The sequence below is a fragment of the Pongo pygmaeus genome, chromosome 4 (genome assembly GCF_028885625.2).
Source record: "Pongo pygmaeus isolate AG05252 chromosome 4, NHGRI_mPonPyg2-v2.0_pri, whole genome shotgun sequence".
Classification (NCBI taxonomy): domain Eukaryota; kingdom Metazoa; phylum Chordata; class Mammalia; order Primates; family Hominidae; genus Pongo; species Pongo pygmaeus.
Window position 1 is genome coordinate 34,967,129 of NC_072377.2, and position 21,667 is coordinate 34,988,795.

Here is a 21,667-nt window from a genome sequence, read left to right on the forward strand (position 1 = left end):
CTCAGCCTCCCAAGTAGCTGAGATTACAGGCACCCGCCACCACACCCAGCTAATTTTTTACTTTTAGTAGAGATGGGGTTTTGCCATGTTGGCCAGGCTGGTCTCAAAATCCTGATCTCGTGATCTGCCCGCCTTGGCCTCCCAAAGTGTTGGGATTACAGGCGTGAGCCACTGCGCCCGGCCCACTTTTTCTTAAGGTGACTCTTCTGGCTAAGGGAGTGAGTGAGTCCTGAAATCCAGCCCACTCTCTGTTCCCAAAGCTGTACTCCTTAGCAGGGGTCTGAGTCTGGCTGGAGGGAAAGGCTTTTTCCAAATTCATACACTGTCACTGCATACTCCCTAAGCCTTGTGCCTTTTTGTAACTTGCAGAGACACCATACTGTTTACTAGCAGCTCTGTTTTTCTTCATCTAGTAGAATATAAATTCCTGGAAAGCAAAATCATTATCTTATTTGTTCACTTTTGCTTTCCTACTGCTTAGAACATCATCTGGCACATAGTAGGTATTCCACAAATATTTTTGTCTGGGTGGATGGATAGATGTATGGAGTTCGGAGAAACTTGCAAATAAACAGAAGTGCCAGTACAATGTGAGAGTCATGATGAGATTGTGGACAGGATACTGTGGGAGCTCAGAAGCAAGGCATCTAACCCTCTCTTGAGAGGCCATAAAAATGTGTTCCAAGCAAAAGTTTATTTGGATTTCCTTGCCTTAAATTTCACAGTTCCTGGGATAAGAATAGCTTGGAGATAATCACATTTGATTTGGGGTTGTAAGAGCCTAGAAAAACCCTCCATACTGCTTCCTCTATGCAATTTCTGCAATAGCAATGCTTGCCACCTCTACCTCCAGATCAGGGGAGGGAATGTGAATACACACAGTGGAAAAGCACTATCCACTTAGATTAGTGGGATTCCATTCCAGAGTTAGTGAACAAACCTAAAAGTGTATATACTACAACTAAAGCTCACATTTGGGGGACAGGGTTAACATGGCAAGGAAAGAAAATACCACAAAACTTAGAGTCTTCAATGTTCTGGCTGGACGGTGGCTGACACCTGTAATCCCGGCACTTTGGGAGGCTGAGGCAGGCAGATCACCTGAGGTCAGGAGTTCGAGACCAGCCTGGCCAACACAGTGAAACCCTGTCTCTACTAAAAATACAAAAACTAGGCAGACAGTAGTGGCACACGCCTGTAATCCCAGCTACTCGGGAGGCTGAGGCAGCAGAATTGCTTGAACCCGGGAGGCGGAGGTTGCACTGAGCCAATATCACACCACTGCACCCCAACCTGGGCCACAGAGTGAGACTCTGTCTCGAAAAAAAAGAAAACAAAAAGTCGCCAAAGTTATTTTATTTTGATTTATAATTTTTACAGATGCAGGCAACATACTTCTGGTCAGAGCTAATGAAATGGAGGCCGAATTAGAGCGTTGGCTTTAGGAATGGCAATTCAGTGCCTGTTCTGGTTCCACTTCCCTTCACAATTATCAGCAAAAGCAAAGGTTTAGAAAAGAGACATTACCTTTAATATACTTAGAAACAATCTCACAGCCATTTCCTAGAATGAAAGAACATTAAAACCTTTCAATTTGATGACCAACTTAACAAGGGGTAAGAGAAATAAATGTTGGAGAACAGGAAACAGTTTCTTCCTTTTTACTCCCATACATGTTAAATACTGTTCATAGGGTCACAAAAATCGTTTACCCCTTACAGAAACCTGGAACCAGAAGGCGCTTCAGAAAGCAAGTGGTACAAATACTTTCACCGTATAGGCAAGAAAATTGGGACCCACTGGCCGTGACTCGGCCCAGGCTACAGCGTCAAAACCAGAACCTTGACATTCTGAAATCAAGTTCATTGCTGTCATCATTGTTCCATGCTGAGAGATTTCTTAGGAAAAAGAATAAAGTGGGGGAATCTTTCCAAAATTGTGACTATGGAGCTGGAAAGTACAGATTTAAATCTTGAGTTAACAGACCATACAGGTTTTACTTCAGAGATATTCAAGCAAACTCATTTAAATAACTCCTCCAACCTAACTCCAAAAAGGCTTTCTTGGCAGTCTTGGATCAACGGCAATTAAACTTCCATCCTAGAGCTGGAAATAAGAAACACCAAACGTAAATACCATCTTTCACATTCTCAATGTTCTCTTTGTCTCTCTACCTAATCTGCTCTTTTCTGAAAACAACTGGGACACATTCACTCCAACTTGACTTGCCATAGGCCTAGTCTATGATAGGGTTCATAATAACATCCTTCAACACAGCGTTGCAAGAGCTGGCGCTGTTTGTTTGGGTATGGCCACAATTGCCTCTGCACTTTGTGTGTATTACACACACTGTGTATTCCATGCCACCAAGGGGTAAGATATGGCTGCATTATTTAGGGCTAAGTGCTAAATGTGCCCGACTCCCTCGCTGAACAGCTAACCATTAGCAGATCTAGTAGTCGATTTCTTACACTACTCACTTCCTGCAATCAGCTTTCCTAACCATGCCTAGCTCCAATCTTACTGGGTAACACAGACGGTGCCAGCACAGTCAACAGCCATATATAAGCCTTTCCTCTGGGGTCCATAAAAACAAAACTCCCGAAGAGCTGTGGGGGTGCACCGTAGCCAGGGATCGTCGCCGAATACAGCCCGCACACGTCGCAGCTTTAAATATGTAGGGCCGTGGGGCCCGGCGCTCCCTTCCATCCATGGACCGAATGTATCTTCTCTTCCTACTCCTTCACCTCCGAGGGGTAAGGTCTCGTGAGATACAATATGCAGAGGCCAGTTTTGGAGCGAGCCGGAGGCCGTTCGCGTCTAGCCTGCGGGGACGGGAAAGCGGAGGGTACGGTAAGAACTGCTGTAGGGGCTAGCCAACAGGGACTCTCCGAACCGGAAGTGCCCCGCGTCGCCATGGCTACAAGCGCTCCCTGCATAACCCGTAGCGTTCCGTTCCCATGGCAACGGTATTGTCTCGTTGGCCGGGACCTGGGTTGCGGAAGATTACTGGGGACCTCGCAGGCTGTGTAGCTTTCGCGAGGCAGCGCTTTGGCTCCCGGACCTAGGTGGGCCAGGGTCAGGAGGCCGACGCAGCGGGAGGAAGCCGCGCAGTCGGGCTCAGGGAGCTGGGAGGCTGGTTCCGGGGCGTGGTTTCCCCGCCTTGAGCCAGGTGCGCCTTGCGCACTCGCGCGTTTTCTTAGAGGCTCTAAAAGCTTGACCTGCGGCGTCAGGGCTTACAGAGTTACCGCGGAACCACAGCGGGAAAAGAGGAGCGATTCGTCCCGGAGGGGTTCAGGGCCGTATGGAACGTCTTAGGAACAGAGTCCGGGAGTTTGAGAGATCAGAACTCCTTGCTGTGGGCATAGTGTTTAAAGTAGAGGTTAAAAAGAGAAATTAGTGAGTCTCCCTTTCTGATTTTCGGATAATGGATGCTCTGGAGCCTGGGTCAGAAAGCCACTCAGGGCTCGGCGGGAATTAGTGATTCTGGAGGGTGAAAGGAGAGGCGACTTGGTGGATGTTAACGTTCAATAAATAACTGCGTTCGATTTGGATTTGATTTAAGCGGCTGGCATAGCCTTCCTTGAGAGTTGAATTTCACAAGTACTGTATTTAGAAATCACATTTTTCGTCATGTGCTTCCGAGGTTTCCCCCATCATCTAACAGCAACAACTAAAACAGACACATGAATTTCATTTTATTGTTTTATTTTGAGACGGAGTCTCGCTCTGTCGCCCAGGCTGGAGTGCAGTGGCGCGATCTCCGCCTCCCGGGTTCAAGCGATTCTTCTGCCTCAGCCTCCCGAGTAGCTGGAACTACAGGCGTGGACCACCACAGCCGACTAAATTTTGTATTTTTAATAGAGACAGGGTTTCACCATGTTGGCCAGGGTGGTCTCGAACTCCTGAACTCAGGTGATCCACCCGCCTCGGCTTCCCACAGTGCTGGGATTACAGGCATGAGCGTCTGTACCCACCTCTTGACCCCTTTACTAGAATCTGCTATTACTTAGTGAAATGACCCCAGGGGGAAAAAAAAAGCAGAATTAACCAATACACTGGGTGTGCTTTGTTTACCACTGAGAGTTGGTTGCTTTGCTTAAATCCATCACGCCATCAGACCTGCAAAAACAATATCTGAGTTAGGTAGGTGACCATAGTTTTGATGACCCGGGAACTGTAAATGTGCTTGCTTTGAGACATTAAAGTCCAGGGATTTTGGAGAAGTAGGGTGGAGTTGAAATTAGGGGAAAGACATTTAACTTAGACATTTAATTTGGCAAATGTGTTTTCCAGCGGTCTCCATATCTGAGTATGCATAGTCTGTGGATTTAGGATGGGTTATATATTTGAGCAGTTTTAGTTTAATGTTAATAGCAAACCAGAGGGGGAAAATAGAACAGACACCCAGCCTTTTCTCTCAAAGCTGACCTTACCTGATTCTTGGTAGGAAGAAGATGCAAGTCAGCCCCATCCGTATCCCAACTGTTAGCAATGACATCGACTGGGATTTCTGCTTCCGTATGTAAGTATCACAGAATTTTGACATCACAGGTGCTCACTGGGCTGAAACACTGGGACCTCCTGCTTAAGGCAAGCCTGGGTGAGGAGCTTTGCATGAACATTATATAAAAGAGAAGTGTTCACGACCAGCCTGGCCAACATGGTGAAACCCCGTCTCTACTGAAAATACAAAAATTAGCTGGGCTAATCCCAGCTGTAATCCCAGCTACTTGGGAGGCTGAGGCAGGAGAATAGCTTGAACCCAGAGGCAGAGGTTGCGGTGGGCTGAGATTGCGCCACTGCACTCCAGTCTGGGGGACAGAGACCCTGTCTCAAAAAAAAAAAAAAAAAAAAAAAAAAAAAAAAAAAGAAGGTTGTGTTTCTGTGATGTGCTTTAATAATGATTCTGCTATAATATCTATTTGTATTTACAACCTATGCATGATAGAAGATTGTTTTCTCCCAACTTAAGGAAATTTTAGAAGTTTTTAAAATAAAAATAGATTAGTTATAACAAGATTGGCAAAGTTGTAGAGAGTTAGCTATAACAAAGTTAATGAGAAAATTAAGTTTTACGAAATAGAGTAAATAAAACTTTCATATCATCTAATACTTATTGAGCACATACTATGTGCCAGGCTCTGTTCTAAGTACCTTAAACATCTTAGCTGATTTAATCCCCCCGAGCCCTGTGAAGGAGGTACTGTTATTGGTACATTTTATAGATGAGTATGAATCAAAGAGATGTTAGGGAGTTTGTCCAAAGTTGCAAAGCTACTAAGTGGTATTTAAACTGGGCATTCTGACTCAAGAATCCATTCTTGTTTTGTTTTGTTTTTAGAGACAGTCTTGCTCTGTCACCCAGGCTGGAGTGCAGTGGTGCAATCACGGCTCACTGCAGCCTTGGCCTCTCGGGCTCAAGAGATCCTCCCACCTCAGCCTCCTGAGTAGCTGGGACTACAGGCACACACCACCATACCTGGCTAATTTTTACATTTTTGTAGAGATGGGTTCTCATTATGTTACCTAGGCTGGTCTTGAACTCCTGGGCTCAAGTGATCCTCCTGCCTCAGCCTCTCAAAGTGCTGGGATTATAGGCATGAGCCACTGTGCCCAGGTAGAGTCCATTCTTTAACCATTCTCTATACCAGGGTTTCTCAGTCTCTGCACTATTGACATTGGGGTTGTATAACTGTTTGTTGTGGAGGGTTGTCCTATATATTGTAGGATTTTTAGCAGCATCCCTGGCTACTATCCACTAGATGCCAGTAGCACTAGCTCCAGTTGTGACAAGCAAAAATATTTCTAGATGCTGCCAGATTTCCCCTCGGGGCAAAGTCATCCTTAGTTGGGAACCATTGCTCTATATCAGTGCCATCAAATCGAAATATAATGCAAGCCACATATGTAATTTAAAATTTTCTGCTACCCATATTAAAAGGTGAAATGAGACACATGAATTTAATTTCAATACTATATTTTATTTCAATATATACAAAATATGCTAAAATTATTAATGAAATACTTTATCTTTTTATACTCTTTAAAATACTACTAGCACATATTTTACATTTACAGCACATCTCAATTCAGACTAGCAATATTTCATGTGCTTGATAGCCACATGTGGCTAGTAGTTACCATGTTGGATAGCATTTTTTTTTTTTGAGACAGAGTTGTGGAGCACCAGATTCTGTCGCTGTTTGGGGCACCCCTATGTAACCTGCCACAATCCCTGGTGGACTGAACAAAGGAGGGGTGAACGTGGGAATAAAAGACAAGAGACAAAAGAGTATATTTGGAAGAAGGGGTCAGGGGGCACCTTGCCTCTAGTGGACAAAGGCCCTGAGCTGTACACAGCCCTCTGTATTTATTAGGCAAAAGAGATGGTGAGAAGGGGGATGGAAGAAGGGGTCAGCTGTTTAGTCCAGAGTAGGCTTGCAAGACTTCATTCCTCAAACAATAGGCTCTAGATGTCACAGTAGATAACCTCAGCGCTAGGGAGTGATTGCCTCCAGCAAACCTTCTGTCGGCAGGAGCACTCGTGAGTTTGCTCACATTCTGCATTCATGATAAACAGTTTGCTGTTTGATCATATCATCTCCAGTGGAATGCTGAGTTGGTCACATCCCATGGGCCTTTGGCTCCCTGCACAGAGTCTTGCTCTGTCACCCAGGCTGGAGCATAGTGGTGTGATCTCAGCTCACTGCACCCTTTGCCTCCTAGATTCAAGCCATTCTCATGCCTCAGCCTCCTGAGTAGCTGGGATTACAGTCTCATTGTGGTATTTTTTAGGAGATACAGGGTTCCACCATGTTGTCCAGGCTGGTCTCGAACTCCTGACCGCAAGTGATCCACGCACCTCAGCCTTCCAAAGTGCTGGGATTAGAGGTGTGAGCCACTGTGCCTGGCCTGGATAGCATAAGTTTAAATTCATAAAATATCTTAAGGTTAAGGGTTATATGACTGTAAAAACTGAAGTTCATAAAAATGTTAAGTTCACAGTAAAATATCTGGGAAATAATCAGATAATTTATATTGAACATTACTAATCAGAATTCCTATTTATGATGGTAACATATGGAATAAGTTATAAACCTGGCAAGGCAGACCTTCCATTCAACCTCCTATTCTTTTTATTCTGACCATCCTTTGAGATGTCTGACTGGTCAGGATTCTCCAGCCATCTTTCTCACCTTTTATAACATGATGTTCAAAGCTGGTTCAGGGATTTATATTCTCAAATCATTTGTCAAGACCTCAATGTTTCTCATTCCTTTGAAGTCCTTGAGGTTGAAGCTTGCCACCTTTGGTCTTACCTTAATGTTATTCAAGGCTTAATTTAAAATATTTCAGGCTTATAATTTTTAATATCCATAATTAGCAATCTGGTGACTCCAATAGATTTAACTTCTGCTCTAGGTCTGTGAAATATGCAGCTTAAGCAAAATTTTCTATTGAGGTATGATCTCTTTTTTTTCTTTAACTGCTCCTTGCAGAACAGGGCTAGCTCATAGGCAGCATGCCCAGAGTCAGCCGACTTATGATCTCTTGCCACAGATTTCCTCTTTTCTCAATATTTTTCAAACATTCTAAAAACTGCACATTCTTTTCTCATTCATTTGTTCATCATTTAACAGGCCATTATTTGTTTTTACTATGAGCCAGATATCAGGTTTTCAGAAACAAATGAGGCTCAGCCCCTGCCGTGTTGGAGTTTACTTTGCCAGGAGGCAAAGAAGACTCAGAAACAAACCAAAGAAACAACAATAAAAAAAAATCAAACAACAATAAAAAAAAAAAATCACAGTGTACTAGCAGTTTGGGGGAAATTTTTGAAAGCCCTTTGGAGGCTGCCTTTATTGCTACTCCGGTGAAAGACTTCCAGGAGTGATGACATCTGAATTGCGTCTTGAAGGAGGAGTATGGAATTCACCAGGCAGAGAAAAGGAAGTTTATCATCTGTCTTCTGATCAGGTCACATTGCCAACCTTCCCTGGCTGTCCCATCAAGTTAGCTTGTCTACTGAAAGCACACTTGTCTGTGGGCAGAAGGCAAGCCTGCCTGCGCTTGGGCCTCAAGAAATGTTGCTTCCCTATCTACACAACCTGGTTTGCCCACGTGCCTCCTGATAAGTTAATTAGAATAGGACTCTAGAAGGATATTAGCATGTCATTTTTCAAACCTGGTGTAAAAGATTACAGTTGGCATACAGCTCTTAAAGTTGGCAAGGACCCAAAGAGTGAGCAGCAGCAGCAAAAAAAAAAAAAAAAAGGTTACACTTGGCAGTTATTTTCTTTTTGTGCTTTTCTGATTTTTTTTTTATTTAAACATTGAACATTCACTCTTTAAGCTTTTTGTGCTTTTCTGAATTTTCTTTTTATTTAAACATTGAACATTCACTAAGCAATCAGTGGAAAAGAAAAGTAAATTTTATTTTAAAAACTACTCAGTGGCTGAACTTTTGAGTTATTGTGAGTATAAAGATGAGTCCTTTGGGAGACTTATTTACACTTAAAATTTCTACTGTTGCTCCTAAGATCTCAAAATTCTGTTTCCTCTGTAGCACTTTATTGATTTTTCTGGTGATGTTAGGATATAGTTCTTTTTAACACAACTAAGGATATTTCTCCTCTGAATCTGCACTTGATATAGTGTGGGGTTCCCTCCCTGTCTCTGGTGGGACCCATGTCCTCTTTTCTTGGCCACCACATGTTGAAGCTTTTAAGATATGAGAAAGAAGACGTGCAAAGTCCAGCCTCAAAATGTTGGTTTCCTTTCCCTTATTTCATTATATCCATTTTCTTTCCTTGTTTGGATCAGAATTTTAGAACACAGATATTCCTCGGGATCCTCCAGTTCAACACCCTCATTTGTAGAAGCAGCAGCCCTGTCCTGGAGCTAATGATATACTAGTAGCTAACATGAAAGGAACACTTAGTGAATGCCACACACTGTGCTAACTGATTTATGAGTATTATTTCATTTAATCCCATAACCTCATGAAGTAGGCATCCATATTCTCATTTTACAGAGAAGTAAAGTAATAACTTGGTGAGGGTCATGTGATTAGTAAGCAGCAGAGCTGTACCTCTATAAATCAGCTTCATCCGAACCACCACGTTGCTGCCTTAATGCTAGGCTTTGAGGGCAACATGAGTTTACTGCCTAGCTTTATTCCTTCAGGTTTATGTTAGAAATCATGTCCCTATCCCCTAGTTGGGAGAACTGTGCCCTTCAATTTTACCTCGTTTGAGATGGCAAAGGTTAAATCCTGAATCCCTGCCTTTCTCATACCTACAGGTCACAGCAAACCGAGATCCCAGCTCACCAGCAGACAAATGAGTTGTATCCCACTGGTGGGTGTGGAGAGAGTGAAGAGGAAACTAAAGCTAAAGAGGAGGAGAAGGTCATAGACTGTATGTCTCATCCCAAAGAGAAATTAGCCCAATCCCAGAAGAAAGTAGCTCAGCTGATTAAGGAAAAAATGGTAAAACAGAAAACTCACTAAAATTTTCTTTCCATTTGAAAATATGTTCCTGATTAGAGAAGCTTTGCCTTCGATGCAGATTGAAGCATATGAAATAGAGGAAGGTGTCATATTTCTCTGTAAGTAGCAGAAAACAAAGCAGAGCCTACTTAGGTAGCCAGCCCACCTTCTGGTTCCATGCATGGTTCATTGTCTGTCCCTCCTTTGTATTTGTAGAAATGCTCCTAGGAGCATTTCTGCTCCTAGCTTTAAACTAAAAATTAGGCCAGGTGCAGTGGCTCATGCGTGTAATCCCAACACCTTGGGAAACTGAGGTGGGAGGATCTCTTGAGGCCAGCGTGAGTAACATAGTGAGACCCTGTCTCTACAAAAAAAATTAAAAATCAGTCAGGCATGGTGGAGGGAGCCTGTAGTCCCAGCTACTTGGGAAGCTGAGACAGGATAGCAGCTTGTGCCCAGGAAATTGAGGCCACAGGGAGCCCGTGATTGTGCCACTGCACTGCAGCTTGGGTAACAGAATGAGACCATGTCTCTAAAAAAATAAAATAAAAATTTGAAAAACCTAAAAATTATCATTTGGTTATTTTTGTTGCTGTTACCTTTAACTTAAAATTAAAAAAAAAAAAAATAGCTGGGCGTGGTGGCTCACACCTGTAATCCCAGCACTTTGGGAGGCCAAGCCTGGTGGATCACCTGATGTCAGGAGTTCAAGACCAGCCTGGCCAACATGGTGAAACCCCGTCTCTACTAAAAATACAAAAATTAGCCGGGCGTGGTGGCGCATGCCTGTAATCCCAGCTACTTGGGAGGCTGAGACAGGAGAATTGCTGGAACCCAGGAGGCAGAGGTTGCGGTGAGCTGAGATCACGCCATTGCATCCTAGCCCGGGCCGACAGCAGCTAGACTGTCTCAAAAAAAAAAAATAAAATAAAAAAAAAATATATATATATATATATACACACACACACATATATATACACACACATATATATACATATATATGTATATATACAAATACATACGTACATATATATGTGTATATATGTGTGTGTGTGTGTGTATGTGTGTGTGTGTATATATATATATATATATATATATATCTCCATCCTGGAAGGTTTCAGGATGCTATCTCTTAGGTAACAAAAAGGCTGGGATAGTAAGGCAGGAGGTTGAGAACAGGTAGTCAGGCAGGTCTAAGCTCTGGCCTGGAAAGGATATGGGTAAGATGCCCTTGGTTACAGTGGAATCATAAACAAACCAAAGGGCCAGAAACAGGAGGTAGCAGTGGAGGTCAAAGATTCCACGTATGCATTTCTAAGAGCAAGTCAAAGACTTGAGTCAAAGATCTCAGAGCAGGTTTGTAAGCATGAGTATTCAAAATCCAGGAAACTGAGACAGCAAGACATCGACTCTCATTATTAGAACACAGGCACCAGCCTGCTTCCAGAGCATGATTTATCAACAGAAGAGTTTGTACCTTGACTTCCTGGCTCCTCCTAGCCAAGGGGAAAAAAGTAATCTAGAGAGGTTTCATTTTCTATCATTTGCCTCTGAAGTATCTCTCTAGATGGATATTTGTAAATTTATCTCTGTAAATGACCCAAGGACCTTGCAAAGGACAGTCATCCTGGCCTGGACCCATTAGTGATTAACAAATCCAGGCTAGAAGGATCATTTCTAAAAACACACAAGTACCATCTGCCATGGAGTGTAAGTGGGGGTTTTCAAGGCTTGAAAACTCCTTGGCCAGATTGGATAATGACAAAGATTTAGATCTTAGGAGAGAAATCTAACTCAAATCCCAAACTCATCAAATTGTATACAGTGAACAGGTACAGTTCTTTGTATATCAATTATAGCTCAATAACGCTGTTTGTGTTTTTTTTTTAATCAAACCCAACCTAGTACTCCTAGCCCTGAAGGGCAGGGGATGCCACGTCAGCAGCAGTAGTGCTGGGATGACATCTGGAGCCCGTACTGGTTGTCCCAGTTTCTCCAAGTCAAGGAGTTCGAGGATGAATATACAATGTCCAGAGCCAAAGCTTTGGTCTCTCATTCCAGTGATTTTTTCATGGCATGATGCTTCTTCCTCAAAAGAGAACTTAGTATTTGCTGTGGTCAGCCCATGGTGAACTCTAAAAAATGCTGACTAAATGGATGTTTTGGAAGCATCAGGGGACGTTTCCTTCTACCATTGCTTGCTTCTGTATATTTGAGCAGGGGGCAGGTAAAACATGAAGTTGGGTAGGAGATAGGAATCAGGAAGGAGTGTATTCCTTGGAATCACCTATGGTACTGCTGTATCTTATCTAACATTACTCTTTAAATGGGTTACTTTGGTTACCTGTACATTATTCTTCAAATGGGTTACACTTAGATCTGACCTAACAACACTGAATCATTTGGACACTATTTTTTTTCCTTACAGTAACTCCATGAGGTAGATGATACAGGTTTCCAAATCTCAGAAAAGGAAGCTGAGATCAAAGTGGCCTGCCCCAAAGCAACACAATCAGTAAACAAACATTAGAACCAGGGCTGAAACTTTAGGTTTTTCGTTCCTTGAAGTGGTATTTTCACTTTACCAGGAAAAAAATGCCTGACCCTATCGACTGGTTCAGCCAATAATGGCTGTGTTTGTAAAGTCACTGAAATATATGACTTGAAGATACAGTTCAGTGATTTCTTAGAGAGCTCTACCTGTCACTTCTATAGGGGTAGAGGATTATTTTCCCCAACCCATCTTTAACCTTGCTAATAAATGATTCATTCAGCAAATATTGAATGTGTTACACCTGTGTGTACTGGGCAGATAACAGCGAACATGAGGAATAAACTTCTGTCCTCAAGGGACTTATCTTCTATTTGGGGAGATAATAGACAAACAAAAGTAATAGCTAATACAATATTAGATAGAAGTAAGTGCTGTGAAGAAAAAGTAAAATAGGTAATGGGATACTGAGTGATGAAGTGGCGTCTATTTTAGATAAGGTGGCCAAAAAAGCCCTGTTGATAAGAAAATTGAAAATGAAATTAGAAAGTGAATGACATGGAAGAGTGTCCCGAGCAGTGGGAGCAGCACGTGCACAGCCCTACATTGGAAGTTAGTTGGTGATGTTCAGGAACTGCTGGTCAGTGTAGTTCTAGCAGACAGAGTAGGAGGAAAGGGTGGTAGAAAATGAAGTCCAGAGGTGATTGGGGTTGGGTCAGATTATGCAGAGCCTTGGAAGCCATGGTGAGGACTTTGAATTGTATTAAGAAGAAAAAGCGGGAAGCTGTTGGAGGATTTTGAACAGAAAAGTCATGATCTAATTTATATCTTAAGATATAAACACATAAAATATGTTTTAAAATCCATAAGTTTCTAATAATAATAACAAGCTATTTGATCACAATTAGAGGATGCTAGTGAACAATTCATTTTTCTGAAAGCTAGTAAAGAAAGGGCAAGAATAAACCATGTGTCCTGCCTTTCCAACATGAACTGTACTATTGGGTAACCAAACAGTAAAGGAGGAGAAATTTTCCTTACAGAATTATTCCAGCTAATGTATGAAGAAGGAATGCTAGAATTAGTATATTTGCATTTTATAATCTTCTGTTAATTTTCCATGTAGTTTTCCTAATATCAGAGAAAAAAAAAGAAAAAACAACCAGATAGTAGATGTATTCTGCTGGAAGAACATACCAGTAGCCATGAAGTCGTTTTGTAAAAAAAAGAATTCAAAGCTGAAATTAACCAAACTTCTAAACCCAACTACTAATATAAAGGCAGAACGGAGAATGAAGGGACATGATGAGACACCATGAGGATGCAGTCATCAAAATTTATGTCTGTGGGAAATACTAGACCAAATGACTCAGCTTTTTCAAATAATTTGTAAGAAAAAGAATTAGAGATGGAAAAGTAACCCGTAGATGAAAAGAGACTGATCTCACAATGTGGACAGTCAAACAAATTATTTAAAAAATTCAATTTCTGTGATTAGATATTTGATTTTAAGGAATTATTGTTAATATTTTGGTGAGATAATGATTTTGTGGTTATGTTTCTAAGTCCATATCTTTTAGAGGTATTTATGAAATGTTTACAGAGGCAACAATGGAATGTCTGATTTGCTTCAATTTAAGGTGAGGATGGGTGGATGGGGGGTCTAGATATGAAACAAGATTGGCCAGGAGTAGATCACTGATCACGCTACATATTCATTTTTCATGCTGTCTATTTTGTATATTAATAAAGTTTTTCATGATAAAAGGTTAAAAGAAGTCACTCTGGCTATTATGTAGAAAGTAGACTGTCGGGGCCAGAGAGGAAGCAGTTGGAAGGGGCTGCTGTGGCCAGCCAGGTCAAAGGTGAGGGTGGCCTGGACTAGGTACTCATGGCAGAAATGAGGAGAAGAGCTTGGTTTTAGGATTTAGGGGGAATGTGGATCCAACCAGACCTGATGGATTAGACACAGGATGAGAAGGAAAGAGAAGAGAAAAAAGATGACAGGTGAATTCAGTCCTGTGTTCCAGTGATAAGTCCATGGGGTAGAGACTTCTCTTCCTTTCCAAAAAGTATAATCACTTCTGTACTCTACAGAATACTCAAGCAAACAAGGAGCTGATTCGATGTGTCATCCTTTCTCGGATTATTTTTGGGGACCATCACTGGAAATGTGCACGAGCTCTGGCCAACCTAGCTTATGGCTACTTGACACTGAGAGGTACTTGGTTTTCCCAGCTGGGTTTGGGTGGCCAGCCTCTGAAGGCTGAACTGAGCCCACACAACCTCAGTGAGGATGGGCATGACTAGGAGGGCCCCTTCTTGCCCCTAGCTCACACGTTATCAGGAAGGAAAGTCCATGGATGAGGGAGACAGTGTGGCAAGGATCTTAGTAATAAAGATAATAATGATGATGACAGTTATTGAGTATTTAGCATGTGCCAAACTGGTCTCATTAGTCCTCACAATATTCCAGGGAGGGAGATACTATTATTATCCTCAGTTTATGGATGAGGATGCTGGGGCACAGTGGGCAAAGGGCAGTATCAGGGGTTCCAGCCAGAGGACAGTAGGGGAAGGACAGACAGGGATGTACACCTCAGCATCAGAGAGGCAGACCCAGTAATGGGACTTGAATTCCAAAGGTAGAACTCAAGTTCCTGGAAGGTTTGGCTTAGTACAGGTAGGGCCCTCATCCTAGAGAAATGGTACTTCGGGAAGGTACTCTAGTATAAGAGAATAAGACAGGAATCTATTTGCTAAAACTGAACCCAAGTGAAAGTTCCTTGAGAGTAGAAAGTTTGAGGTAGAGGCTGAATAAATATTGGGTGATACACTGAGGCGAGAGTGCATTTCAGGAACCAGGGACATAGCCAGCTCAAGACTCTCTGTTCCTTGACCAGCCATGTCCCCCTGTGTGGACTGCATACATTTCCACCATGGAACTCATTGTACTGTGCTCATATATGATTTAAATGATTCTGCCTCTGACATAGAAGCTCCCTCAGGGCAGGGACTGGTCTCATTTGATCTAGAACAGTCCTTTGTACACAATATGGATCGGCATATTACTGCTTATGAACTGAGCTGCTGGCCTAGGGGTTGTTCAAGGACCTCTGGGACCTCAGTCTGAAGTGGGGCCTAACTTGTAATACAAATTAAATGCTTTATGGGCTTAAGTGATTTGAAGGCTACAGGAAAAGGGAAGCAATATATTTAGGCCATAATGAGGCTAGATATCAGAAAGCAAAGCTTTTGAAAAAATTAAAATTGAGTTCACTTCTCAGTTATTGATCTCAGAATATATTCTCCTCAGGGCTCTATAGGCCCTTTTACACCCATTTGTTTTTAATGCAACTTTAGATTCATTTATTGATGTGGCAAGATCATGGGTAGCTGAGATCACAGCATTAGGACAGTGATGCTGTGGGTCACATTGGGGGCACAGTGAGGCCCTTTTATGTTTTAAGAACACGTGTTGTGTTCTGAAAGAAGGTGCTATGGCTAGGGAGAGGAGAATGTCCTTATGTACTGGCAGAGCAGGCAGCCACCTCTATGAGATTTGAGAGTGACCAGGAAGCATCTTCCCCTAGTGGCGTTCTGTGCTTCCTTACTTGGAATCTCTCTATTCCCATCAGACTGATTTTTTCAAAAACTTACTGCCTTCATGATAAGAGTCAAATTTAGGGATTTACTACTTCAGTACTTATAGAGTTCTTGTTATAAGCCTTGTGGTACTTGCACTCAGTGCTGGGGATACATAAATGAATATTGGTGGTCCCTATGCTCTAGGAGCATACAGGGGTCTTATGATAGGTACCATTCTAGAGGTAGGAACAAAATTCTGGGGAGTGCAAATGAGGCAGTTCAGTGGTTTTGCCATTGAGGAAAGTCAGAGAAGGCTGCAGAGAGAAAGTGATATTTGTCCTGTCTTTGAAGAATGAGAATAGGTTTATCAAGTAGATTTTTTTACTTTTTATATTTTTATTTTTGTAGAGATAAGGTCTTTCTATGTTGCCCAGGCTGATCCCAAACTCCTGGCCTCAAGTGATCCTCCCACCTCAGCCTCCCAAAGTGCTGGGATTATAGGTGTGAGCCATGGCACCTGGCCCCAAGTAGTTTTTGAGGGGAGAAGTAGAGAGTACAAAGTTGGTCCTTTATATATGTTGATCTAAGGCATAGGAAGTGAGAGGAGGGCACTCTGTACAAAACTCCTTACACAGAATATTGTAGCTTCTCTGTAGATCCAGGGGGTTAAGGTAGGACAGAAGACACCTTAGGACAGACAGCTCATGCTTGGAAGTGGGACTGAAAAGGTAATTTGGGCCCAGATATCAGGCAGTGTGGAGAGTTATTAAAAGGTTTGAAGTGAGGTGGTAACAATCAAGCTTGTGTTATAAAATGAGAGACTCCAGGATGGGTTGGACTGGGGAGAGAAAGAAGAGGTGAAGACCAGTTAGGCCGTTATCCTGCCCAGATCAGAGTCGATGAGGGCATTGGGTATGGCAGTTGGAATGAAGAAAAGATAACCTAAAATGTAGAACTGGTGACATTTAGTGCCCCATTCAGTATGGAGTGGGAAGGACAGGGAAGAATCGAAGTTGAAGCAGGCATGGCCTGGACAATTAGCTGAAATCGAGAATGAAAGGGAAAGACCAAGTGGTGGGGTGTATTAGTCTGTTCTCATGCTGCTAATAAAGACATACCCAAACTGGGTAATTTATAAAGAAAAAGAAGTTTATGGATTCACAGTTTCACATGGCTTTTGAGGCCTCACAATCATGACGGAAAGCCAAGGAGGAGCAAAGGCACATCTAACATGGCGGCTGGCAAGAGATCATGCAGGGGAACTGCCCTTTGTAAAACCATCAGATCTTGTGACATTTATTCACTATCACCAGAACAGCATGGGAAAACCCTGCCCCTATGATTAAATTACCTCCCACCGGGACCCTCCCATGACAAGTGGGGATTATGGGAGCTACAATTCATGATGAGATTTGGGTGAGGACACAGCTAAACCATATCATGGAGGAAGACGGAAGAAGCTACTGAGTTTGGTTTCTGACAGGCTGGATCACATCTGTGTTGAAATGTTCACTAGGCAACTGAAAGCAGGTCTAGAGCTCAGGACAGATGTTAGTCTGGGAGAGACGAGCACACAGGAGCAAGTTGAGGCCATAGGAGTGGATGAGCTTGATCAGAAGTAGTGTGTAGTGGCTGGGTGTGGTGACTCATACATGTAAGCCCAGCACTTTGGGAGGCTGAGGCGAGTGGATCACTTGAGGTCAGGAGTTGGAGACCAGCTTGGTCAACATGGTGAAACCCCGTCTCTACTAAAAATACAAAAATTAGCCAAGTGTAGTGGTGCGTGCCTGTAATCCTAGCTACTCGGGAGGCTGAGGCAGGAGAATTGCTTGAACCAGGAGGTGGAGGTGGAAGTGAGCTGAGATCGCACCACTGCACTCCAGCCTGGACGACAAAGCGAGACTCTGTAGTAGTGTGTAGAAAGAGAGGGGAAGAGAATAGAGGACTGAAGACTGGAGAGCAAGAGCTTTAAGAATGGGTAGGGTAAAGAGGGGCCAGCAAAGAAAATAGAAGACTCAGGAGGACCCGTGTCATCAAAGCCAAGGGAGGAGAGAGGGTTTTGAAAAGAAGTGCAACAGTGGTTTCAACAGTTCAGATGGTAGAGGAAGGTCAAATAAGGTAATGGCTGAGGAGAGACCCATGGATTTGGCAGTTGGTAGGTCTTTGCAACTTGGTTTGGTAGAGACAAGTACACTCCTTGGGCCCTGGGAGAGCCCAGATTCACAGAGACTAGCTAAGAGTCTTTCACTGGAATTCAAACTTGAGGTGATGAACTTGAACTGAAGAGGAAGGCATTTGAGAGGGAGATTTCTCTGAAACTAGGCAAGCCCAGATGCTGCCCTCTCTGTCTTGCCTTGAAGATGACTAGGGTAGGTCTAGAAGGAGGTTGGCCTAGATCTTCTGAAATCAACCCCTTCCATAATAAGCCACAAACTACCTTTGAGTTTTACTTTTCCAATTAGATTCCAAGTTAAGTCAAGATAAGTGAACAGGTTATACCAGAAAACGTGGTGATAAATCCTTTTCTCCCAGACAGTTTTTCCTGCTGCATGAATAGAGAACTACGTTGGGGCAATAAGTTGGAGGAGACACAAGTTTTCCTGTACGAGAGACTTTTTTGTTTGTTTTTCCTAGATGGGCAAAGCAGCTTGCTGGTCAGATGAAGTGTCCACATGGTATAGTGGAGCCTAGACTTGAACCCAGATTTTCTGATACCAGCCTAGATTTTTTTTTAGAATAGGTTGTGACTGTAAGCTTTCTTTGAGAATAGCCCAGTGCCTCTTATTTCAGTCATATTTTGCTTTCTTCACTTAAGCTTTTATTTCAGTTTCTTCACTTCAGCTTTTTTAGTGTCTGGTCCATGGAATAAGTAAGGCTTTGAAAAATGGCAGATCTTCAAGAGAGATGAAGTGCTTGCTCAGCTCCACTCAGTGTTGTCATTCATCCTCTAACTGCTTTAAAGTGGACAGAATATATAAGCTGGCCTCCTGTGTAGGCAGATGTGTGTGTCTATGTATGTTCATGCCTCACTGCACCCATTCATGTTTTATAGTCATCAGCCCTGCTTTGCTCATTTCACTCTGAGCCTTTTCCAGCAGCCAAAAGGCTGATTTCTCTCAATAAACAGTCATTCAGTGAGTAGTGAGAAACTTGTATATGTGAAATGCCATGATGAACACTTTGGGAAATGTAACATAAAGAAGCCCTCAAAGGTTTTACAACTTAGTGTGGAAGGTGAACTACCTAGGGACATAACTATGAGGGAAGGCATTATAAGGTAAATGCCATGTAATTGATTTAAATAATGGGCTTCGGGAAGGTTGAATGAAATCATTTCTGGCAGAGACGATGGATTCAAGGGGGAGGTGGATTCAAGGGTTGTAAAAAAGGAGTAGGGTTTGGGTAGGTGGAAGAAGGGGTGGGCATTTCTGATGAAGAGGAAGGTGTGGGCCAAGGCATAAGGAAGGAAAGTGCCGTGTCTGTGGAGACAGCAGTAAGCAGCCTTGTCTGGCTAAGGTTAGGACTGGTAAGATGAACCTGGAAAGGAGAAGGGTACATTGAGCAGGCTAAGATTAAGATTGGTAAGATAAACCTGGAAAGGAGAAGGGTACATTGGGCAGGCTAAGGTTAGGATTGGTAAGATAAACCTGGAAAGGAGAAGCATACATTGGGCAGACCATGGTGTGGTTTTAAATACAGGCTAAGGAATTTGCAATTTATTTGACAGGCAAAGAGCACTAGTGGAGATTTTCCAGCAGGATGATAAAAATATCAAAGTGTACTTTTGGCAGGGTTAATCTAGCAGGGATGGAATGGAAGCCATCTCAGTCATCTAGGTCTAAAACTAGGCTGCCAGAGAGAATGGGTGAGAAGGTAAGGATTCAAGAGTCTACGAAAGACAGATACATTTATTTTTAAACCAGAAACCCACTTCTGGGAATCTTTCCTAAATACACACTGATAACATGGACAAGATTATTCTTTGCAGCATCATTCGTGATAGTAAAAGGTTGGAAACAAGCAAGTATCCATCAATAGGAAACTAGTACATACACACAGTGGGATATATGGAGTTTTAAAAAGAACATGAGGAATCTCTATATCCTTCTAGGGAAAGATCTCTTCAGGGAAAAGAGAATGCACAATGCAGTATAGTGTTTATAATACGCCTCTTTTTGTGTAAGAAAGAGGGAATAAGAAATGAGAATGTAGACTTATTTTTATATGAAAAACACCAAAGGGTACACAAGAATGAAACAAAAAAAAGTTACTTAGAGGGTGGTTGGGGACAAAGGGAACAGGATTGGAAGTGAGACCTCTCAGTGTTTACTTTTTCTTATAATTTTTAACTTTTCAACTATAGAAATGTGTTACCTATTCAAAAATGATTATTAAAAGACAGAGACCATTAAGAAGGAGTAGGCAGGACATGGTGTTCGGTTTGGGGTTGAGTGACAGTAAGGCCCAAAGATGACCATGATGTTTTGGGCCCCTGAAATTGCCATTTTCAGAGAGAAGTAGGTCAGAAAGGAAGTGGACTGGGAGAGGAATGCTGAGTCCAGTTTTTGATGTATAGATTTTGAATTGCAATAGGGAATCCACAAGTTGAGAATCGTTAATCTGAAAATCTGAAATCCAAAATGTTCCAAAATCTAAAACTTTTTGAATGCTGATGTGACGCTTAAAGGAAATGCTCATTGGAACATTTTGGATTTCAGATTTTCAGATTTCAGAGATGTTCGACTGGTTATCTGCAAATAATCCAAAAATCTCCCCCAATCCAGAACAGAATCTGAAATCTGAAACACTTCTGGTCTCAAGCATTTTGAATAAGTGATACTCAACCTGTAATACATTTTCACTTGTGCTGGAAATTTGGGACCAGAACTTGGAAGGAGAGAAGGAAAGGCATAAGCATGGAGGAATGAGACCAGAACTAAAGAGGAGAAATGGTAAATTATAAGCATAGAAGCCAAGGTTGAAGTAATAGGAGTTGATAAAACTTCCAAGAGGGAAGGAGAGAAGTGGAAGAAACAGAAAGACTTGGAAAAGGGACACATTAATGGTAGAGAACAAAGGACCTTGATAAAGAGTTAGCAAAGAATCAATTACAGAAGGTTTATAAAGGAGAAGCAGGTTGGTGCAGTGCCTTGGGAGCCAAACAGGTAAGGGTGTCTGATGCTGCAGTGAAATGCGGACTGAAAAACTGCAGTTGTATTCATTTATTAGGATGTTTTTGAGGGGACCTCAGAAAAACAGTTTCCCCATAATGGTTGGAGGAGAAGCCAGATCCCAGGGATGAAGGGAAGCAATAAGGACCAGAGGCTAGTGAAGATGATTTTACAAGAGAAGGAGATGCAGGAAGATTTTAGGCAAAGAGGAAGGAGCCAGTTAGAAGAGAGGGTTTAAAGATGTTTTTAATGGAGTAATTGATGGAATGGGATTCACAAGAGAATGTGAGGCTTTTGCAAAGCACAGTGTATAAAAGTTGGTTGGCTTGTTAAACAGAACAAGTGACACTAGAAGTGGACCTCTATGGCCCACTGCCCTGGTGACGATCCTAATGAGCCTAGTGAGATGATCCAGCAGCTGAGAAAGGGCAGTCGGAGATCACCAGGGTAGTTTGGTTAACTAGTGGTGAACTGTTTTCAAGTGTTCAGGAAGGAAAATATGGTAACGTGGACAAGCAGTTTTCTGAAATTCTGCTTATTAATGAAACAGTAATTTAGTCAGCCTATTATTACTGGGAATCTTCCAGGTATTGGGGCTCTGTTACAAATGTTGCAAAATCCAGAAAAAGAAGCCTAAGTCATGCTTTCTTTGTCTAGTTGGTTAAAATAAAGACACAAAAACTGGTACAGAAACAACAGGGAATGATAAAAACCGGGTAATCTGACCCACAAGAAGCCTGATACCTACCTGAAGTGAGTCTGCATTTGAGAAGGCAAGCCTTTTACAAAGATTCTGTAAACAGTGCTATGAAAAATGTTCAAAATAAGTGCAAATATAGTAAATTACTCAAGAGAAATGGACCTTGGTAATAATAATAATAATACTAATAATGGCTAATAATATCTTCAAACTCACTTCATTCA

The 21,667-nt window shown here is 42.3% G+C and overlaps 1 protein-coding gene and 1 long non-coding RNA gene across 2 annotated transcripts in view; one reads left to right on the plus strand and one right to left on the minus strand.

Moving 5' to 3' along the window:
• Positions 1 to 1,341: 1,341 nt before the first annotated feature.
• On the minus strand, positions 1,342 to 3,122 carry LOC129036091 (uncharacterized). The gene is made up of 2 exons (XR_008502502.2): positions 2,481 to 3,122; positions 1,342 to 2,106 (listed from the first exon to the last, which is right to left on the minus strand). It is a non-coding gene; the product is annotated as an uncharacterized LOC129036091 (long non-coding RNA).
• A 79-nt stretch (positions 3,123 to 3,201) lies between these two features.
• TTC23L (tetratricopeptide repeat domain 23 like) overlaps positions 3,202 to 21,667 on the plus strand; it is a 60,450-nt gene continuing 41,984 nt past the window's right edge. The window contains exons 1-4 of the mRNA XM_054487019.2: positions 3,202 to 3,447; positions 4,451 to 4,525; positions 9,307 to 9,493; positions 14,082 to 14,205. Of these exons, the coding sequence (XP_054342994.1) occupies positions 3,428 to 3,447; positions 4,451 to 4,525; positions 9,307 to 9,493; positions 14,082 to 14,205 (406 nt within the window). The 5' untranslated portion in view covers positions 3,202 to 3,427. The remainder of the gene's footprint in view (positions 3,448 to 4,450; positions 4,526 to 9,306; positions 9,494 to 14,081; positions 14,206 to 21,667) is intronic.